Raw genomic sequence first — 23413 nt, 5'->3', positions numbered from 1 at the left:
TCGAATCTCATATTATACAAATAGGTTTGACTAATAGAAAATTACATTGACAATGATATATATATTGATATTCTCCTAATAAATCGTTTGCTGTGCAAACTCATTATTTATTTAACCTTTCGTAATAAATTACTCGAACAATATGTGAGAGAATAAAAGATATTCTCCTAACTTATTTTACGGTTCGATTTCTATTTTTTATTTGTTCGTATGCCACAGCATACTCGTAAGATCAGCTACGCTGCGAACATTTAAATTCCCATGGAAACTCTGCTTATGTATTGGATCGTTTGCTGTGCAAACTCATTGTTAAAATAGATTGTGAACGTTTTAAAAATTGGTGTTAATTATTTGTTTTTCAAAAACACTTTTCGACATTTATATCACGTGTATGTGAAAAAAACTTTCTGCATGTTATGATGCTTGTTCGTAAAACATTTCTGCATGTTATGATTCACGTTTATAAAATGAGCATCTGCATGTTGCCATACTTGTATGTATGTATGTTATGATTCGCGTTTGTAAAAACACTTTCTGCATATTATATTGCATCCCTCTGAAAACTTTCTACATGTCATGATACTTGTAGGTAAAACACTTTCTACATGTTATATTACATGTATGTGAAAACTTTTTGCATTTTGTAAGATAAGTATGTAAATCATACTATAATATTACTGAGTTTTTAAATTTGTTATTAGATCAGTTTCTGTTTATATATATATATATATATTCTCCTTTGCCATTACAAAGTCGGTTATTTTTTTTATTCTAAATATATTAAAAATTTGGGTGGAACTCTGAACAATCTATGATTGTGAATATAATAATAATAACAAAAATTCTTGCATAAACTCGTAAGAGCAGCTATGCTGCGAAACTTACAAAAAAAAATTCTTATTTTACGGATCGTATCTTATTTTTCATTATTTCGCTTCTTATTTTTTATTGGCTCGTATGCCAGAGCATACGTGTAAGAGCAGCTACGCTGCGAACATTTAAATTCCTATGAAAAGTCGTAAGAGCAGCTACGCTGCGAACTTGTAAATAATTCGCTTCTTGCAGAAGCTCAGAGGAATTACATTCCGAAATATTAATTATTTATTCTCTCGTCTGTTACACAAACTCGTTTTTTAAAATTGTAAAAAGCAAATTTCATTTGAGAACTTGTAAATTAGTCGGAGCAAATTATATTTGCGAACTTGCAAAATAAATCATTGTTAAAAATAGATTGTGAAAATATTAAAAAGTTCGATGTTAAAAAATATATTGTAAAATATTAAAAATAGAGTGTAATCCATCAAATAATTGTTGTAGTACAAATTCGTTCTTATTTATTTATTTATGCGAATCTTTTGTTACATAAACTCTTCTTATTCAAGCTATGTTTGTTACACAAACTTGTAAATAATTCAAAGTAAAATACTCATTAAACTTTTAAATACTTCAAAGTATTAGTAAAAATCAAGAAAAATATAAACTCTTCTTATTCAAGCTATGTTTGTTACACAAACTTGTAAATAATTCAATGTAAAATACTTCAAAGTATTAGTAAAAATCAAGAAAAATATAAAACAGTCATCAAATACCAATTTCAAACGAGTTTCCAAAAAGTAAACGATAGAAAAGCATAAATGAGTTTCACCTTATAAAAAAATGTCAATGATACCTTTTATTTAGGAAAGTTTTTTTATTAAATAAAAATCAAGAAATGAAATTCGTATATATTTATTTCGGTAATATTATATATACAAACAAAATAATAATAATATACAAGCAAAATAATAATATTACATAAAAGTTAGACAAATATATACAAAATCAATGAAAATTACACATTAATATTTCTTATTCTTTGATAGTAGAATATCTACTAATTCATTCAAATATCTCGGGTTTCTTATTAATTTAAAATATTCTTCTTCAAATATGTTTGTATTCATATACATTCTATGTGAATTCCGAAATATGTTATAAAGTTCTTTTCTCACATTTTTTAATAAAAATTAACCATGTCTCAGTTTCTAAAGCTTCAATGTCCATAAAAATGCAGCGGTGAGACATTTGTTGCGGACAGTCAAAAAGCAACCCTCACACAATAACACACAATTAGGGTTCCAATTTAAAATACTGTTTTTGATGCACTTTTCATACACAAACACTTGTGTACACTTACACTTACACTTTTCTTCTTCGTTCTTCTTCTTCATTGATAAGTCTAAGGGCGCCGTTTGTGGTGGTGGTAGTGGTGGTGGTGCTGGTGAAGGTGTAACACTTGCATCTGGTGTGTCGGGTTTACACTCGTCCAGTTCATCAAATAAGCGCAAAATTTCTTCTTCCTCCCTTCACTAAATAAGTCAGGTGATGGTGCTCTTTCTTCTTCTACCTCCTCCTCCTCTTCTTCAGTAAATAAATCAGGTGATGGTGTTCTTTCTTCTTCTTCTTCTTTACTATCTAGTGTCCTTTTAAAGATGGTGGTGGTTGAATGTTTTTTGAAGTTCATACTTTTAATAATGACGGGGATGCTGGAAGTACTGATAAAAATGTCCTCACTCCAACAGGCGATGATGGGATTAATAGTGGGTCTTCTCTTAAGTCAATGATTTCTTCCTCTATAATAATCTCTGTGGATACTGGCGAAGCTGGAGAAAAATACTGAGTTTCCTCGTCAATAAATATATCTGGTAAATCTCTCGCAGTTTTAAACTTTTTCCTTGGAGATTTTACAAAGTCAAACGAAGAATCCCAATCTAACTCTTCGCACAAGTCAATTTCTCGCTGTACTTGACTCTGAATCGACTCCATGATGATACTATACCAGTCTTCTCTTCATACCCAATATATAGGGAAAACTTTACTGATAACATCATATCACGTGACACTTTAAACATTTTTCAAACAGTCCTACCACGCCAATTAAAATATTTTCACATGTACTTTTCCAATTCTCTATAGAATTTTTATAAATATAGAAATAAGAAAACATGTTCTCATATAATCTTTTAAAATATCAACATTTGGTATTTTCACTTTGGTAAAATCATTCCCCCACATTTTAGAACGGTATTCATAAGGCGTACTATTTAATCATCTGTCATCTATGTGCAAAGAATAGATCTAGATAAATCACGTGTAAATAAATAGTTTACATGCTTTTAAAATAAAATCTGTTATTTACAACTTCTATTATTATTCATGTAAACAAGGCATCGACCCTACATACACCAACATATTGTCCTCGTAAAATAACGGATGCCACAAACTATCTTTGTATTTGCATTCATTCATTCATTATTATTACATTAATATAACAATCTTCTATTGCAATCGTATTTAACATCCCATCATGTTTCAACATGATCATCATTCAATAGGTGATGCATTCGCGTTCTTTTGCATTCGCGTTCAATGACCTCATATGTTCTACCATTCGTAATGTAAAACTTTCTTTGTATTCATTATTAACAAACTATCATAAAACTTGTTTTTTATTAGTCTGTCTCCAACCTGTGATGTTTATCTTCCACGTCCCCAATCTTTCTTTTATGTTTTCGTTGACAATGTCTTTTGATCACCTCGCCAAAGTTATTTCTATTACTTTGTCCCCAATTTCTGATGTTTATTTTCTACGTGTGCAATCTTTCTTTTGTTCACCTACCGCGGCGCCAAAGTTATTTCTATTAGTCTGGCGGTATTCTGTGATGTTTACCAACGTGTCAACGGTCTTCCTTTGTATTTGAATTCAAGTTTTAGCAACGTCCTGCAAGCACACATCATCACTCTTACCCAACCGGTTTTCCAAAAGCGCGCGAAAAGTTCAGTTCATGTCTTAAGTTCAACAGCAAAAGACGTACGGAAACCACGCTCTGTATATGCACCATCATAGTGTATCGTACCGTACACGAGCTTTTACAACGTTCACCGAGTATGCTCACACAATGTACGAGTAATAATTACGAAAGAATAAAAAATACGATCCGACAAATTAAAAAGTCCCGCATGAATAAATATTTCCCTCCCATCATACAGCGTTCATCTCTGGTGTTAAGGGTCCCGGGTTCGATCCCAGTATGTATCACATAAACTTTTACACAGTGTAAGTGTTCTCAGCTTCTTATTTTTAAAACGAGTGTTATTTTAAATAACACGAACGAATAAAATAATCACACTACAAGTGTTCTCACCTTCTTATTTTAAAAACGAGTGTTATTTTAAATAACACGAACGAATAAAAGAATCACACTGCAAGTGTTTTGAGCTTGCTTAGCAAACCAACCAATAAAAAAATAGGAATCGAACCGTAAAATAAGTTAGGAGAATATCTTTTATTCTCTCACATATTGTTCGAGTAATTTATTACGAAAGGTTAAATAAATAATGAGTTTGCACAGCAAACGATTTATTTTGCAAGTTCCCACTTTCTATATACTTTTAAGAGCTTTCTTTGCATAGCGAGGCAATATAAAAACCAATTTATTCTCTCACATATTGTTCGAACATCTTATTTGTTCCGACTAATTTATTAGGAGAATATCTTTTATTCTCTCACATATTGTTCGAGTAATATATTCAATATTATTATTAATTTAATCACTACTACGGATTATTAATTTAATCACTACTACGGATTATTAATTTAATCATTTCAACAGATTTAATTCAAATTTCCATTATTATTTTTAAAAATATCCAGTATAGAGTCTGTACAGACACGTATACAGACTCGAAAAAGAGGACACGACCTTTACAACAATACACACATGTCATCACAACTAAAAAAAGAAACATAGGAACTTTCCAAACAGACGTAAGCATGTCATCAAACCCTAATGACATACACGCACCTGCCAACACATCCCATTAAAGGAGGACATGACTTTCTAAATTAATTATAAACATAACGGTACCTGTAGAATAATAGCGGCGGTACTACTTAGGTTCTTTAGTTGTATAGAAATTTGAGCCTTATCCAGAAGCCGTGTCCATTGCCGAGTCCATGTTAGTAGGTACAGGAGACCGAGATCTGTCCCGAGGTCGTTTGTTTGAATGAGCGGAGTCACCAGAATCAGTACGATCTCTGGGTCTGGTTGCTCGCGAACTAGTTTGACTGCCCCATGAAAGGTGTCTGGTACGACCGGAACGAGACAAAGTTTCACGGTCTGGTGCAGAGGAACCTGGAGCCAGTGGCCCCACGTATGGGGATAGGTTCTTGTGCATGGGTCCAAAGACCAGCACAATCTATCCGTGTGATGAAGCGATGATCAAGTGATGACGAAGATGATGAAGATGATAAAGATGATGACAATAGTCCGAAAATATAAGCGACTCAAGTTCCGTCAGTCCTCTAAATAGAGTATGTCTGTGATGCTCACAAGTGCGTATGCTACACCTGATCCTCGCTAACAGATTAACAGCTATAAGAGAGGCTGGGTTCTGCTCAAAGGTAAAGATGTGTCGTTCATTCCTCCAGTCGTGTACCTTTATTTTTCACCCTCTATCTTCTCCTTACGAGTGTTGACACTTTCCCCTCTTCCAAGAATCTCTTTTCCAACAAAAAATCACCTGTCATATCAGCAGTAAGGTTAATGACATTACTCGCATTCTTACAGGGATCTGCACTTCGTAAATATGAATACACGTTTAAAACAATTTGCCTTGCTTGGCAATATAATGGACTGCCACCTCTATGTAATCGAAAATAACACGCAAGTAAACAATCACACTGAACTTCCCTTGCATAAGACGCCATATTTCACCTATACAGCAGAAAACAAGCTATTTTATACATATGTATGGATTATAGTATTTCACAAATATATTATAGGTATTTTATCAAAATATAATTGCACAATTTGTTCCAGGTAAAGGGTACTCTTCTTCAAAATGTGGGATTATTTGTTTGCGCGCATCGACAAACCGCATTGCTTGTTACAGAAAATGTTGCAACCCTGTGTTCGTTTCTAAAACTTAAGATCATTGCGTATTTGCGAGTACGCATTATACATATACTAACTATTTGTTACTTCAAAGTACTAATAATTTTAACTATGTGCAAGAAAATCTGAAAAATGAGGTTCTGTAGTAGGAAACGTTGTCATAACGGTGCAGTTTCAACATTACTTACAATTACTTATGGTTAGTGATTTAGAGCTACTGAAATTAAGTCACTGAAACATTAGGTTGGCCACGACTATAGAATATGGACTTATGAAGAATGCTCTTTCTTACGGCTTCTAGTGAAGCTAAAAGCTTGACACCTCACCTGAATTTTTGGTATATAGTACCATTTTCGCCTAATCAGATACTATTCCTCTAGCGACAGTGTTTTCACTCAAGAACATAGTAAAATTGTTTTAAAAGGGAAATTTTATAGGGAAATTCGAAAAAAAAAATTTCTACTTCTTTCCGTTACTTCTCTCTTGTGTGCAGTACTGAGACAAGCTATATACCATCTGTAACATAACCCCAACTATAGGGTATGCTAGAATGTTTCAAACTAAAATCGGCAAGTGCAAGAGGCAAACAAGTTACCCCCATCCCTATCTCCAGAACGAGGGTGAATACACACTATGTTCATATGAGCATTTTTGCTTAGAATGATCTCCCTTGTCACTTCCCAAAATCTTTGACTTCCCTCAACTGACACCCTGTGTATAGAGAGGTTATATATGTATTAATGAAATAAATTTTAATAGAGTACTCAAAACAACAGTGAAATAAGCTTACGCATTATTAACATACGTTTATTCCATATTATTCTTGTACTTTGCCTCCCTGCATCATTCATTTGTGGTGCTTTCTATATCACTTTCCAGCTGTTGAACCCGAATAGTTACAAATATTTTGTGGAAATACTATATCAACAGGTTAAAATTGAGCACAGTCAGCATCAGAATATAAATGTTAGAAATAAATTTCTTGCTTCGTGAAGAAAAGGTATCGAGGAAAGGAAACCCCAAGTGACAAATCTGTGTCCATAGCACGTGCAGATGAAGAAAATGGGTGTCACTTAATACAAAATATTGACATCAATATCTTAATGTTATTATTTTTCGGGTTCTTTCTGGAATTTTATTTTGTTGCAACTTTATTCCGGAGAGTACGACAGAATCACTAATTCTTTTTCCTATTTCTGTTTGACAGCAAGTGAATTAGTTAATGCAAAAAGTGTTTCTGTCATCAGTATGGCGAAATTAACAACAGAGTTTTGTTCCAATCTTGCGAACACTTAATATGAATTAAAGCTCATGCGTTCGATGAAAAAGGTACATAGGCCTATATATAATTCATTGTTAAACGTTCGAATTGAGTTGGAACAACGCTTTGTAGAGGAATTGTATTCATTTTGTTTCTCGTACGTCAGGCCCGAAACCAGCTACATAAATTTGGGGGAGGGGGCATGAATATGTTAGAGGGGGCAAGTCTTTAAAAATTCTCTTCCTAATACCTAAATTGTGTTTTTTGTATTGAGGTCTGGAGAGGTCACGAAAGGTTTACCGGGGGCAGGTCCCCCTAGCCCCCTTCTGGTTGCAGGCCTGTCGCACGTTCGAGTTCTAACATAAGAATAGCACGTAAGTTGTGTTCAGTAACCACAAAATAGCACCAATGGTATTAAAAATTACACATATGTATGGCATTACTGATCCTACCTAGACACACTTTAATATTCATGATACACACATACTCACAACATAAACACTCCTCAAGATAGTATTAAATTTAGGCTGATAATATGTAGTTTTAACCACGAGACGAGACGAGATAGAATTTTCTTGATAAGATACGACACGAGAAAGAGATCCTATAGTAGAAGAAGACGAGACGAGAAAACATTTGGACGGCACCTTTTTGAGACGAACCTGCGTCTTTGGAACAACACTAATAATAAGGAAAACATTTAGAAGTCTGATGTCTTATGCGTATTCAGACACTGCTCACGTATTCTAAGGAATTATTTCATTGCATATGTTTTCCACAGAGACGACAAGAGATCGAAATTTGACATGTTTATTTCTATTATACTGTAGATGGTACATCTTTACTAGCATATAGCTACATTCTTGTCCAATAATTTGTCTCAGATCCAAATGAGAAATTAAGCAAACTAGCTTCACTTCTTTCATCAGAATCATCGTCTACTAACAGTGGTGGATGCAGAGGGTGCAAAGAGATGGGCGGCCAGAATCAGGACTGTGATAGGTATATCATGAGTTTATTATGAACTTTCAAAAATATATTAATAATAGCTTAAATTATCTTTGTCATCCAAAAAAAAAAACTAGGGGTTCTACGCCCTCCGGCCCCGGCCTAGATCCGCCCCTGTCTACTAACTTCCCCACGCACCTTTTCATCCATAACCTCAAACTCACCTAATAGAAATGCAGAGCACAATGTTTGGAATGAACAAAGAATTTATAGCTTCATTTGCATATGTAATAAAATTTATAACAAATGTATTAACATGGTAATTTGAGAGTATTAAAATTACTCAATCAAACAATGGGAACAGAGTATGAACTAGCAATGGAACATTTTAAAGAGGGAAGCTAGCCAGACAACATTACTACCCAGTTTCTTTTATACAGAAATAACTAACAAAATATGTAAGCTGGGAATCTTCTGGACTTACACATTAGGTTTCATATTAGGACATCAGGTTTCACAATCTTAATATTTTAATAATTTCTTGTAGCTGAGTACGGTTAGGTAAGCTAGTTAATTAACGTTATGTTCCTGTCATTGATTTCGGTTAGGGTAGGTAATTAGTTTACGATAACTTTCTTTATTACTGAGTTAATTTAGTTTAGCTACCGATTACACGAAAAATATCAGATTCTATTATTTGTTTGTAACTTTTATGTATTATTTATTATTCTGAACCTAATTTCCACTCTTAAAGAGTTACTTAACCTAAACCTAAACTAACTATTATTAACAAGTTTGAAACTAGAGGGACACCTCTTAAAGTTAAACCCGTTTCATTAGTTTGTAAACAAGCATATGTTAACCTTACAACGTTGAGTATAATTGTAAGTTAACACAATAGTGCTACGAAAACGCTCGGCTGTTCCTAGGACAATAACAACAAAGATTATTGAAGAATGTATAATCATAAATACTATTCATTTTTTATAAAATGTTTCCTTTTCTTAAATTTTTATGCATTATTTTTATTGATACTGCGTTTGAAGTATACATAACTAACCTCGCCCATCTAAGATACAAAAAACAGCCACAGAACTAAGGACGTTCAAGGCCATACACAAAATACACACAGTTGCAAGCACTACAGAGTTAAAATGTAGAAAAATAAAATCATATACGGCCGTGTGCACCAACGAAGTTCAACTGTTGAACGAGGATCATAGCTAAGTTCAGTGAAAATGTCTGTTGCACCAACAACGTTCAAGGTTATGTCTCGGTCAAATGGTGGATGAACTTGGTTTTAGCTTGAACGGCCGAATTTGGCGGTTTAAACTTCGTTGATCCAAGTCAGTCTATTTACATTCAATAATGTCTTTGTAATTTCTACTAATGAAATTACAATTCTCGTGATCGGAGAAATTTTCTGCTCGTGGTTTCATTATTTTTCCTTGATATAATGTATATCAATAAAATGAAATAAATGTTCTGAAGTTTTAGGAATACAGTTCTTTTTAATTTTCAGGTAAAGTCTGTTAACTAGCAAAAAGAAATAAGGAGGATATGTAGCTAGAAAACCTGAAATGCTTTAGCTTTACAATAGAAAACCCATTAGAACTACTATGCGTTTTTTTTTTTTTTTTTGTTTTTTGATAAAATCAGCTCAGCATTTTCGACAATGTATTTTCTAAACAATTTTCCAGTAAAGATTAACGTTAGGAGGGCATACAAGTTATGTCTATAAATACAGTATTTTCTTGTCAAAATTCCATGCAAACATCGTAAAACTTATCCAGTTATTCCTAGAGTGTTATCAACAATTGCGTATCTATAGACACATAGAAACTTAGCTACTATAGTGAAAGCAACACGTCTCAAAACCACGTACCAAACTTCGCAAGCTACTCATTACAAGCTATTTTTGAACCTATTACGGTTTACGCCAAGGTGAAGCTGCTGGGCTATATTCGAGGTGTGTCTAGTGATGGGCAGTGGGAATATTCCCGGTGGGAAGGAATTTAAAAATGGGAATATTCCCGGGTTTTTTCCCTGGCCTATAAATTCCCGGGAAGGAATTTATTTCAATTTCTCTACTTTATCTTCCAAATTATAAGAATCATGTGACAAATTACTTTATTTTAATATATTATGATTTACTTCTGGGTTTTAAAGAATTTGAAGGTTAAAAAATTTAATATTATTTGACGGTACTTTATATAAATAATAATATGAGTTTCTAAATTCCGTTTCCATTTGAACTAAAAAGTAAGGTAATTGTTTAGTATTGAGGAGTGAAAACTAGCGAAAAGTAGGATGATTTACGGAAGAAATGAGTTGATAGTGATGTTAAAGTAGTCAAGAAAGTATCGAACACATTTTTTTTAGGGCAGTAGGGCATTTGTACAAAACGGAAAGGTAAGTGAAAATGATTTCTGTGAGAAAAGAAAGTGAATTGTTGGTAACGAAGATAAAAAACAACGTGCCATGCGGGGCTCTAACCCGTCTTCATTCGCTAACGCTCGCTCTACAATGCTGTCTGAATTTAATTTTGGTAACGTAATTTAACGTATGAAACCATAAAACAACCGCATCGGAATAGAATATCGCAAAAAAGTAGGTGCAAAAGCTGGTCCCCAATGCTAAAGAACAGCCAAAATTAGCAAAGTACTAATTTACAAATGATGAAAAGGAACCATTTTGTGAAGTAATTTAGAATTATGTAGAAATAGAGATGAAGTACTATCAATAAACCCTGAACCATCATTAGTAATAGACGTCGCTCTGTCTCCTCTCTCTGACTCGAATTTCTGAAGAGGTACTCGGACTTCTTTTACATGTAAATTAACGTCTGTATGCGCAAATGTTGATAAATTGGTGAGACATGTATCTTCTAGCATTTACCCAATCTAATTGGTTTATAACATTTATAAATTTAATGTGTTTATAATATCAGTAATAGAGTCAAGTTGATCAAATCCACTTACAAATAAATTTAAACTGTTTAGTGGTTTAAAAGTATTAGGTCTTACTATATAATTTTTCACGCATATTTAATTGACAATAACACCCTGATTGAAGGAAGGACTTAATATAGGATCTTGTTTAAGCCCAGTACTATCAGATATAGTAACGAATCGGTGGGAGAGGGAGACGATAGAAAGAGGAGGAGAAAGACTGCTTCTTTTTGGCCGTTATGTGGACGACTGTTTAGGAATATGGAAGGGAACGAAAAGGCAGCTGGTGAATTCATAAGGGACGTGGAAGATGAAAAGAAAGGGATTAGACTAGAAAATGAAATAGAAGTAGACAAGGAGATAAACTATTTAGATATGAAAATTAAGAAGTCGGAAGAAGGACAGTTTATTACATCCTGGTGCCAAAAAGAGTGTGCAGCGGGAGTGTATTGCCACAAACGAAGTGATGTGGATGAGGGGATAAAGAAGAATTTCATAAAAAGCATGGAAGAAAGAACAGGAGACCTAAACACAAATGGAGAACAGAGGAAAACCGATTTAAAGAAGTACTGGACACAGCTAAGGAGAAATGGATACAACGAAGAGGATAAGATCACAAGAGACATAGCAAGAGAGGGAAAGGAAGAGGAAGAAGACAAGAACAAAAAATTGTTTGGAATAGAAAGCCTAGGCAAAGAAACAGAGAAGATAAAGAGAATGCTTCGGAAAGCAGGAATTAGGACGTACAGGAAAGGTGGAAGCAGAATAATTGAATTAGTACGAAAAACCAAGAGAAAGCAGTAGCGGACAAAGATCAAAGAGGAGTAATATATAGAGTAGGATGCGCGGAGTGTAACAAAATTTACATAGGAGAAACAAAAAAGAAAATGCAAGAAAGGATTAAACAGCACCAGGATGATGTAAGATTGAAAAGGGACAACAATGCGATATATAAGTATCACAAAGAGACAAACCACAGGATAGGGTGGGAAGGAGCAGAGGTCATAGAAGTAGAGAATAGAACTTTGGTGAGAAAATGGAAGGAAGCTAGGGAGATTATGAGGGCAGGAGACAAAGTGATGAACTGTAATGCAGGATTCTCGATAAATAAAGTGTGGGAGAAGATTCTGTTTAAAGAAGAAGAAATGAAAAGGAAGAAAGAAAGAGGAAAAATTAATATGGAAAATAAGGATAATTAGAGGACACAATATATCCAAGGAAAAAAAAATAAACTTTTAATTGGACACGTGTGCAGCTAAAAAGTGAAAGTGAAAGCCACACAAGTGTTACTTTTTAATGAAGGGGCGGAACCTAATTAACCCTTGTATGCATATGCAGGGCCTCTCAGGCCCTGTGGGGTTTTGTTTTCAAAGTTATTGCAAATCTATTCAATCAATAAGCCTTGCTCATTGTGTATTCTTTTAACATTCTTTTATGCATTCATGAGTAGCTTTAAAATATTTTTTGCATTATCTGGAAAACAGTAATATTTGATTTAATTTAATAACCCCTTAAATGCATATGCAGGGTCTGGGAGGCCCTAATGAAATAATAATGGTATGCGAATTATTTGACATAATTTTGTAAATAAAATTGGTCCTAAACGAATATATTATTTAGTTTTATTACTTATTTTCATTATTATTGTACTTATTTGCAATTAGTTCTATTTATAATTGCTTATTTGATACCCAGTAGATAGCGCTGCAATACATATGCAAGCTTTTATCAATCGTTTGTACATAAGATTGTTTATATAATCTATCAGCCATTTATTAGAGCTTTTTGCTAACTTGTTTCCTTTGTTCGAACAATTACAGCAACAGAGTTGATACAATAAAGTTCAAATATATATATATATATATATATATATATATATATATATATATATATATATATATATATATATATATATATATATATCTTCCACTGTTGCTTTTTTATTGTGACTAGGTGCAATTTGCAATGCCCAGTTACATTTGTGTGCAATTTGTGTTAGTTTCAGTACAAAATGACAGATACGGCTCGTGGAAGATGAACTACGAAGAGAATGTGTGAAGATGATTTTGTCCGTTTTGTAAATGAGTGTCTTGATGATAATGTACTGTCGAACAGTAATATTGAGGAATCTGAGGATGAAGAATCCAATAATACAGTTCATCAAGGAAGTGTAAATGTAAGTGTAAGTGATGAACATTTCGATACGTCATCACGCTCTGAAAGCACCAGTGGGAATGAAGCTATTGGTGATTCCGATACACATTTTAGTCCAAACGACACAATTTGGAGGGTGATATTTTAAACAGTGGTCTTTTCTTATGCACACACCACCATCGCTAATGTGCCTGCTTTCGCGGACAAAATCACGAGCGTTTCCTCAAATTGTGCCCTGCTTCGAATCGGAATAGATACAAACTTCGGTTGTTTTGGCCATTTAGCACAGATTCGTGCGTGGTTTTTGCACTTATTGTTTTTATAACATATAAGTTCGCAACCATATTATAAATGTGTGCGTAGCTGGTGGACAGGCGAGAAACTAAAAATGCAGATCATAAATGGAAAGAATAAATGGTAGCGCTGCTCAACTTTACCTAGGCTAACTAGGAATTGTAGGCAAACACCAACAGGGAAAAGGATGTAAAAGTCATTAGAATAATATTTTCACGATGAAATATGAATAATTATTGAATCAATTTTCCCCATCAGTGGATTCCAGAAGTTTTTTTTCTTTTATTATTTTTTATTTTCTAGTGGTGGCGAATTTTAATATACTGGGGATGGAATGTATTAGTAACGAAAATACTAGGAATCCACATTGAGGATGATAGGATATACGGTCGATATCGAAATGATAGGATATCGAGAACAGCGTGCAGTTTTACTCTACGTACCCAAAGTATAAGTAGTAGTAATAGTAGGAACGGCTTAGAAGCCCCGCAAGGGTTAGTTAGGCCTATGTTTAGCAGTAGGGGTCCAGCTCTTTTCTCTAAAAAATGTTACAATTTTGGTAATTTCTGTTCACATTCAGTTAGTTTAGGGTAAGTTAGGTTAGTTTGGGTTAGGTTAGGTTAGTTTAGTTTATGTTATATTAGTGTACGGGTCCCGCATCATTTTCCAAAAAATGGTAGAATTTCGCTTATTTCTACTAATATTAGTTTAGTTTAGGTTAGTTCAGGTTAGCTTAGGTTAGGATAGATTTGGTTACGTTATGTTACGTCTAAGCACTTGCATAATTCCTTTCTCCTGTAAATTTTGTGTTTTTACGTGCTTCTGGACCCCTTGTACTAAACATACTCCGTTAGTTAGATCTGTTCTGGACATAAAATGAGCAAATTAAAGACTTGCCCATACTTTTCTATACATTTTACAATCTGTGTATCCGTATAGTAAAACTGCACCAAGAACAAACCTAACAAACCCCTGCGGGACTTCTATCCCTTTCCTACTACTACTGATACTATGGATCCGTATAGTAAATCTACACGCTACAATCTAATCTAAAATCTACTACCAATATTGCAACAACAAGTATCACTCGTTTATTTCATTACAGGTATAATTTATTAGTTCATTGTTTGATGTTTTCACTCGAGATGCACACAATCTCGAAATCCGAAAACCCTGGCACGCGGTATGCTTTCTTCAGTTGTCACTTTGTTAAACGAAGGTCAGAGACAAAACACGACAACCAATCAGAGTCCACTTTACAAATTAACCGAAGTTTACTTAAACGAGGTTTACTGAAATTCGATTTTCAATGGTGCAACAAAAGTCCGGGAACCACGTTTAAACTTGAAAGTTTAATTTTGAACGCGTTTAAGTGAACGCTCGTTTAAACTTCGTTGGTGCACACGGCTGATAGCCCGACTAATCCACGCTCAAAAGAACCCATGCAATCATCATCCCTATCATCGCTTTACTTACTATACAAAAATTTGTGCTCTAAAATGTCGTGGTATCAATGCCACAATACATAAACGAAATGCTTCAAATTAAAAAAAAAAAATTGTGGCCAGGGTCGTGCTAGTTCACTAGCGGGTCAGAACCCATGCGATCATCATCCCTATAATCTCTTTAATTACTATACAAAAATTTGTGCTGTAAAATGTCGTGGTACCAATACCACAAGACATAAACGAAATGGTTCAAATTTAAAAAAAAAACTTTTGGGCCATTGTTGTAAACGTTCACTAGCGGGTCAGGACCCATGCGATTATCATCCCTATCATCCCTTTACTTACTATACAAAAATTTGTGCTGTAAAATCTCGTGGTATCAATACCACAAGACATAAACGAAATGGTTCAAATTTACAAAAACTTTTGTAGACAGGGTCGTGCACGTTCACTAGCGGGTCAAGACCCATGCGATCATCATCCCTATCATCCCTTTACTTACTATACAAAAAATTGAGCTGTAAAATGTCGTGGTATCAATACTACAAGACAAAACGAAATGGTTCAAATTGAAAAAAACTTTTGTAGACAGGGTAGTTCAAGTTCACTAGCGGGTCAGGACCCATGCGATCATTATCCTTAACATCTCTTTACTTACTATACAAAAATTTGGGCTATAAAATTTCGTGGTATAAATACCACAAGACATAAACGAAATGGTTCAAATTTACAAAAACCTTTCTGGCCAGGGTCGTGCACGTTCACTACGGGTCAGGACCCATGCGATCATCATCACTATCATCTTTTTCCTTACTATACAAAAATTTGTGCTGTAAAATGTCGTGGTATCAATACCACAAGACAAACAAAATGGTTCAAGTTTACAAAAACTTATGTGGCCAGGGACGTGCACGTTCACTAGCGGGTCAGGAAACATGCGATCATCATCACTATCATCCCTTTAGTTACTATACAAAAATTTGTGCTTTAAAATGTCGTGGTATCAATACCACAAGACATAAACAACATCGTTCAAATTTAAAAAACTTTTGTGGCCAGGGTTGTAAATGTTCACTAGCGGGTCAGGACCCATGCGATCGTCATCCCTATAATCCCTTAACTTACTAGACAAAAATTTGTGCTCTAAAATGTCGTGGTATTAATACCACAAGACATAAACGAAATGGTTCAAATTTAAAAAAAACTTTTGTGGCCAGGGTCGTGCACGTTCACTAGCGGGTCAAGACCCATGCGATCATCATTACTATCATCCCTTTAGTTACTATACAAAAATTTGTGCTTTAAAATGTCGTGGTATCAATACCACAAGACATAAACGACATCGTTCAAATGTACAAATACTTTTTTGGCCAGGGTCCTGCACGTTCATTAGCGGGTCAGGACCCATGCGATCATCATCCCTATCATCTCTTTACTTACTATACAAAAAATTGTGTTGTAAAATGTCGTGGTATCAATACCACAAGACATACACGAAATGGTTCAAATTTACAAAAACTTTTGCCGCCAGGGTCGTGTCGTATACCACGACATTTTACAGCACAATTTTTTGTATAGTAAGTGAAGGGTTGTAGGGATGATGATCACATGGGTCCTGACCCGCTAGTGAACGTGCACGACCCTGGCCAGAAAGGTTTTTGTAAATTTGAACCATATCTTTTATGTTTTGTGGTATTGATACCACGACATTTTACAGTACAAATTTTTGTATAGTAAGTAAAGGGGTGATAGGGATGATGATTGCATGGGTCCTGACCCGCTAGTGAACTTGCACGACCCTGGGCAGAAAACTTTTTGTAAATTTGAACCATTTCGTTTATGTCTTTTGGTATTAATACCACGACACTTTACAGCACAATTTTTTGTATAGTAAGTAATGGGATGATAGGGATGATAATCGCATGGGTCCTGACCCGATAGTGAACGTTTACAATCCGGGCCACAAGTATTTTTTTTAAATTTGAACCATTTCGTTTGTCTTGTGGTATTGATACCACGACATTTTACAGCACAATTTTTGTATAGTAAGTAAAGAGATGATAAAGATGATCGTATTGGTGCTGACCCGCTAGTGAACGTGCACGACCCTGGCCACAAAAGTTTTTGTAAATTTGAACAATTTCGTTTGTCTTGTGGTATTGATACTACGACCTTCTACATCACAAATTTTTGTATATTAAGTAAAGAGATGATAGGGATGATGATCGCATGAGTACTGACCCGCTAGGGAACGTGCATGACCCTGGCCACAAACGTTTTTTAAATTTGAACCATTTCGTTTATGTCTTGTGGTATTGATACTACGACATTTTACAGCACAAATTTTTGTATAGTAAGTAATGGGATGATAGTGATGATGATCGCATGAGCTCTAACCCGCTAGTGAACGTGCACGACCCTGGCCACAAAAGTTTTTTAAATTTGAACCATTTCGTTTATGTCTTGTGGTATTGACACCACGACATTTTATAGCACAAATTTCTGTATAGTAAGTAAAGGGATGATAGGGATGACGATCGCATGGGTCCTGACCCGCTAGTGAACGTGCGCGGCCCTGGCCACAAAACTTTTTGTACATTTAAACCATTTCGTTTATGTCTTGTGGTATTGATACCATGATATTTTACAGCACACATTTTTGTATAGTAAGTAAAGGGATGATAGGGATGATGATCGCATGGGTCTTGACCTTCTAATGAACGTGCAGGACCCTGGCCACAAAAGTTTTTTAAATTTGAACCATTTCGTTTATGTCTTGTGGTATTGATACCATGATATTTTAAAACACAATTTTTTGAATAGTAAGTAAAAGGATGATGGGGATGATGATCGCATGGGTCTTGACCCGCTTGTGAACGTGTACGACCCTGGCCACGAATTTTTTTTAATTTTGAACTATTTCGTTTATGTCTTGTGGTATTCATACCACGACATTTTACACCGCAAATTTTTGTATAGTAAGTAATGGGATGATAGTGATGATGATCGCATGGGCTCTGACCCGCTAGTGAACGTGCACGACCCTGGCCACAAAAGTTTTTTTTTTAAATTTGAACCATTTCGTTTATGTCTTGTGGTATTGACACCACGACATTTTACAACACAAATGTTTGTATAGTAAGTAAAGGGACGATAGGGATGATGATCGCATGGGTCCTGACCCGCTAGTGAACTTGCACGACCCTGGCCATAAAAGTTTTTTTTTAACTTTGAACCATTTCGTTTACTAGCAGCGTTCACCCCGCTTCGCTGCGGTCACCCCGGAACGCAATAAACTTTGTTACTTAGATAATTTTTACTTTTTCGCTTTCAAGTGATATGATAAAAACCATAGAAGATTGCACTAATGTTAACATTATATCGCCTGTCATTTATGTTAACCCGCCCCGCTTCGCTGCGGTCACCCCAACCCGCCCCGTTTCGCTGCGGTCATCCCGGAACGCAATAAACTTTGTTACTTAGATAATTTTTACTTTTTCGCTTTCAAGTGATTTATAGCGCCTGTCATTTATGTTAACCCGCCGAGTCACAGGGTCATGCGGGTTGCATATAAGTACGTTTATTTTTATATGATGAACTAATAACAAAGGATTTGTACGTATGCACACCTGAATGGTCAATTATCTCAAGACACTGGTAATTGAAAATTAAAGTGATATGATAAAAAACATCTAGGGTCCAAATCCTAACAACCCCCCAAAAATGAAAGAAATCGGTTCAACCGTATTAGCGTGATGAGCGGACAAAGGATTTTTTCTACGTATGAACACCTGATTGGTCAATTATCTCAAGACACTGCTAATTGAAAATTAAAGTGATATGATAAAAACCATCTAGGGTCCAAATCCTAACAACCCCCCAAAAATGAAAGAAATCGGTTCAGCCGTATTAGCGTGATGAGCGGACAAAGGATTTTGTGCGTTCTCTTTTATTTCGTTTATTTCTTGTGGTATTGATACCACGACAATTTACAGCACAAATTTTTGTATAGTAAGTAAAGGGGTGATAGGGATGATGATCGCATGGGTCCTGACCCGCTACTGAACGTGCACGACCCTGGCCACAAAAGTTTTTTTAACTTTGAACCATTTCGTTTATTTCTTGTGGTATTGATACCACGACAATTTACAGCACAAATTTTTGTATAGTAAGTAAAGGGGTGATAGGGATGATGATCGCATGGGTCCTGACCCGCTACTGAACGTGCATGACCCTGGCCACAAAAGTTTTTGTAAATTTAAACCATTTTGTTTATGTCTTGTGGTATTGATACCACGACATTTTTCAGCACAAATTTTTGTATTGTAAGTAAAGGGATTGTAGGGATGATTATCGCATGAGTCCTGACCCGCTAGTGAACGTTAACAACCCTAGCCAAAAAGTTTTTTTTTCTTAATTCGAACCATTTCGTTTATGATTTGTGGTATTGATAACACGACATTTTACAGCACAAATTTTTGTATAGTAAAGGGATGATATGGATGATGATCGCATGGGTCTTGACCCGCTAGTGAACGTGAACGACCCTGGCTACAAAAGATTTTGCAAGTTTGAACCATTTCGTTTATGTCTTGTGGTATTGATACCACGAAATTTTACAGCACAAATTTTTGTATTGTAAGTAAATGGATTGTAGGGATGATTATCGCATGGGTCCTGACCCGCTAGTGAACGTGCTCGTACCTGGGCACAAAAGTTTTTGTAAACTTGAACCATTTCGTTTATGTATTGTGGTATTGATACCACGACATTTTACAGCACAAATTTTTGTATTGTAAGTAAAGGGATTGTAGGGATGATTATCGCATGGGTCCTGACCCGCTAGTGAACGTTTACAACCCTGGCCACAAAAGTGTCTTTTTTTAAATTTGAACCATTTCGTTTATGTCTTGTGGTATTAATACCACGACATTTTACAGCACAAATTTTTGTATAGTAAGTAAAGGTGTTTTAGGGATGATGATCGTATGGGTCCTTACCCGCTAGTGAACGTGCACGACCCTGGGCACAAAAGTTTTTTTTTTTTAAATTTGAATCATTTCGTTTATGTCTTGTGGTATTGATACCACGACACTTTACAGCACAAATTTTTGTATAGTAAGTAAAGAGATGATAGAGATGATGATCGCATGGGTCCTGACCCGCTAGTGAACGTGCGCGACCCTGGCCAAATTTTTTTTTTTAAATTTGAACCTTTTCCTTTATGTCTTGTGGTATTTATACCACTACATTTTACAGCACAATTTTTTATATAGTAAGTAAAGAGGTGATAGGGATGATGATCGCATGGGTCCTGACCCGCTAGTGAACGTGCACGACCCTGGCCACAAAATTTTTTTAGATTTGAACCATTTCGTTTATGTTTTGTGGTATTGATACCACGACAGTTTACAGCACAAATTTTTGTATAGTAAGTAAACGGATGATAGGGATGATGATCGCATGGGTCTTGACTCGCTAGTGAACGTGCACGATCCTGGCCAGAAAAGTTTTTGTAAATTTGAACCATTTCGTTTATTTCTTGTGGTATGGATACCACGACATTTTACCGCACAAATTTTTGTATAGTAAGTAAAGGGGTGATAGGGATGATGATTGCATGGGTCCTTATCCGCTAGTGAACGTGCACGACCCTGGCCACAAAATTTTTTGTACATTTGAACCATTTCGTTTATGTCTTATCGTATTGATACCATGATATTTTACTGCACAATTTTTTGTATATTAAGTAAATGGAAAATAGGGATGATGATTGCATGGGTCCTTCTGAGCGTGGAGTAGGCTGGTTAAGGATTTTATTTTTCTACATTTTAATTTTGTAGTGCTTGCAACCCTGTGTATTTTTTTATGACCTTGAACTTTAGTACTTTTGTATGACCTTGTACGTCCTTAGTTTTGTGGCTGGTTTTTGTCGCTCAGATGGACGAGGTACATGACTATCTAATTAAACAATAGTAAAGAATTAATATTAAAACGATCATAACAGATGACAGGTAATCAGATCTTCCTGTCCCGCAACTGTTCCAAATTCTGCTATAAATTTATTTCTGAAGCATACTTTTTAAAACTATTAAATAGCGAACCACATAAGAAAATTTCAATGACTTGAACTGTAGAGCAGAAAATACAAACTCCGTTAATGGTGTAAATGATAAAGGACTGTTCTTATCTCATTACTTACCTTTAAGAGAGGTTATGTTTCTCGCCCCTGAAGCTTGTAAAACGAAAAGAAGAAACGAATAACTTCTAATCTTCATCATATAATGCTTGCATAATAGTAATTACTAATAGAAAGAAATTATTAATTAAAACAAACGTCAACTTATTCGTCTTCCAACACAGAAATCATTAATTTAAACATAAGACAACTCGTTTAGTTTGTTCGTTTTGTTTTCGATGTTCAGCTTTCACAGTCTTGCAGATAAAATAATATTCGTTTCTAAACATAAGTTCGTATTCATGCTGTTCTGTCTTATTTATTTGGTCAACACTATACTGAAAATGTTAAAGACGCAATCGTTATTATGAGGAATAAATCATGATAATTACTGCTAAGTAAAAGCATTGAATGTTTATTAACAAGGTCAACTTAAAAAAAACGGCAAAATATATTAAACGTAACTCATTTTTTATCTTATTTTATGAATTCACAAATAGGTTCAGATTACTAATAGGGTTGCTACATTGATAAAAATTAATAGGCAAAATTCATAAAGGAGGGATAAAGATTCGGAACTTATTTACATGGTCGTGAATATGAAATCCACATATTACCAGAGGAACAATATTAAGAATCTACCATTTTTATTATACTGTTGTACAGTCAACAACAAACGTAACTTCACACTGACTTTGTAACTCCATTACGTTCGGACCAGTATTCTCGAAATAATCCCAAAAGCGTGGACAGATGCATCCTACCTTACATGTAACATTTCAATCTGCAACCAGCATTTGGTAGTCATTTGAAAAATTGAAATAGGATTTTACAGTGTAATAAATGCACGAAAAAAATCTGTATTCTAAAATGTATTTCTATTGTGCGAAGTGTGTTCTATGATAAGTGCTGGAGTAAATAAAATGGATGGAGTGCGAATAGTGACTCACTAGCCATTTTGTGGGCACTGGCCGTAGCTACGCACTGGCTTTGTGCAGTGTTGCCAGATCAATCAGTTGGAAAAGCAGGAGATTCGAAGATAAAAAACAGGAGAAAGCAGTAGACACTTACAATGGTGGCGTTTGAATGTAAATCCGGGGGAGGGGGAATAAAAATTGCCATTATTAAGGGGGCAGTAGTCAAAACAAGCAGTCCAGAATTCATTTCCGATTAACTACGTTGAGCAAATAAAAGGGAAAGTCCTGATTTATATTAAAATTATTTGATACACACGTGTGTGAACTACAACGTAGTGAAGAACAAAGTGGAATGGGAAAATGACATTTCATGCACGTAGCGATAACGTAGCTATATGGTACGGTCACACGTGATCGTGGCGTAAGACGATTTCTTGCTGACGATCGTGCAGAAATGATCCAAGCCACTCTTCCAACCCAAGTCCCAATCTAAACAACACTTACTTGTAAATCTTACAGAAAGTCAGAATATAGACGAATCTTATAGAAAATGACGTATAGTTGCATTCTTTGGATTCATATTATATACAATAAAGCTCTATAACTATATGTTCTACAGAGCTTTGTGCACTATAACAGAGAAATTACGTCTTTTTATGTAAGGAAACATTGAAAATTCAATATTAATAATAATATATTTCTTCAGCTCGAAGTAAGGAAAAAGCAGGAGATTGTTCACTTTTCATTTTCTTTCGCAGTAGATCAGTAGAACGTAGAAAAAGCAGGAGATCTCCTGCAAAATCAGTAGATCTGGCAACACTGGCTTTGTGTCCTTGTGTCAGATGTAGAAAGGTTTCTTCTTTTCTTGCAAATTACTTAACATATTTTCTTCCTTCTTCTCGTATCAATACATTGTGGAGCGAAGGAGAAAAATTATTCGTAAAGCATGTCAATTGTTGATACACGCGTATTTCTCATGCCTTTATATAAGCAATCTTAACAGTTTATATGTGTTAATTTCCCTGCACTTTCATAAGTAGGCAGAGCGAAGTAGATTTAGAATATTCTAGTACACATATAGGGTACCGTAAGAATGGATTACTATGCACAAGATTTAACGCTCTGTGGTCACTCTGGGGTCTGAAAGACCCCAGATAAATTAATTTTTAATATGATATTTTTAGGTTTTTTTTTTTTTTGAAAACTTTTCAATCCATATGAATTCATTTGGTAACACTGCCTGTTGTTATGGCTGGTAAACTGCGTCAATTGCGAGCTGTGTGCTATACAAGATGGTTGTGAAGTGTGTTTGGGGTCCAACAGACC

General features: G+C 35.0%; 1 protein-coding gene across 2 annotated transcripts in view; it reads right to left on the bottom strand.

Moving 5' to 3' along the window:
* LOC145684622 (uncharacterized) overlaps positions 1–22133 on the bottom strand; it is a 310911-nt gene extending 288778 nt beyond the window's left edge. For both annotated transcript variants that reach the window (XM_081757011.1, XM_081757012.1), the window contains exon 1: positions 21195–22133. In XM_081757011.1, coding sequence (XP_081613137.1) covers positions 21195–21273 — 79 coding nt within the window. In that variant the 5' untranslated portion in view covers positions 21274–22133. The remainder of the gene's footprint in view (positions 1–21194) is intronic.
* Between the last annotated feature and the right edge of the window lie 1280 nt (positions 22134–23413).

Source organism: Thermobia domestica, chromosome 5 (assembly GCF_964235325.1).
Source record: "Thermobia domestica chromosome 5, izTheDome1.hap1.1, whole genome shotgun sequence".
Taxonomy (NCBI): domain Eukaryota; kingdom Metazoa; phylum Arthropoda; class Insecta; order Zygentoma; family Lepismatidae; genus Thermobia; species Thermobia domestica.
The sequence above is the reverse complement of the archived record's forward strand: the minus strand, read 5'-3'. Positions and strand labels throughout refer to the sequence as shown.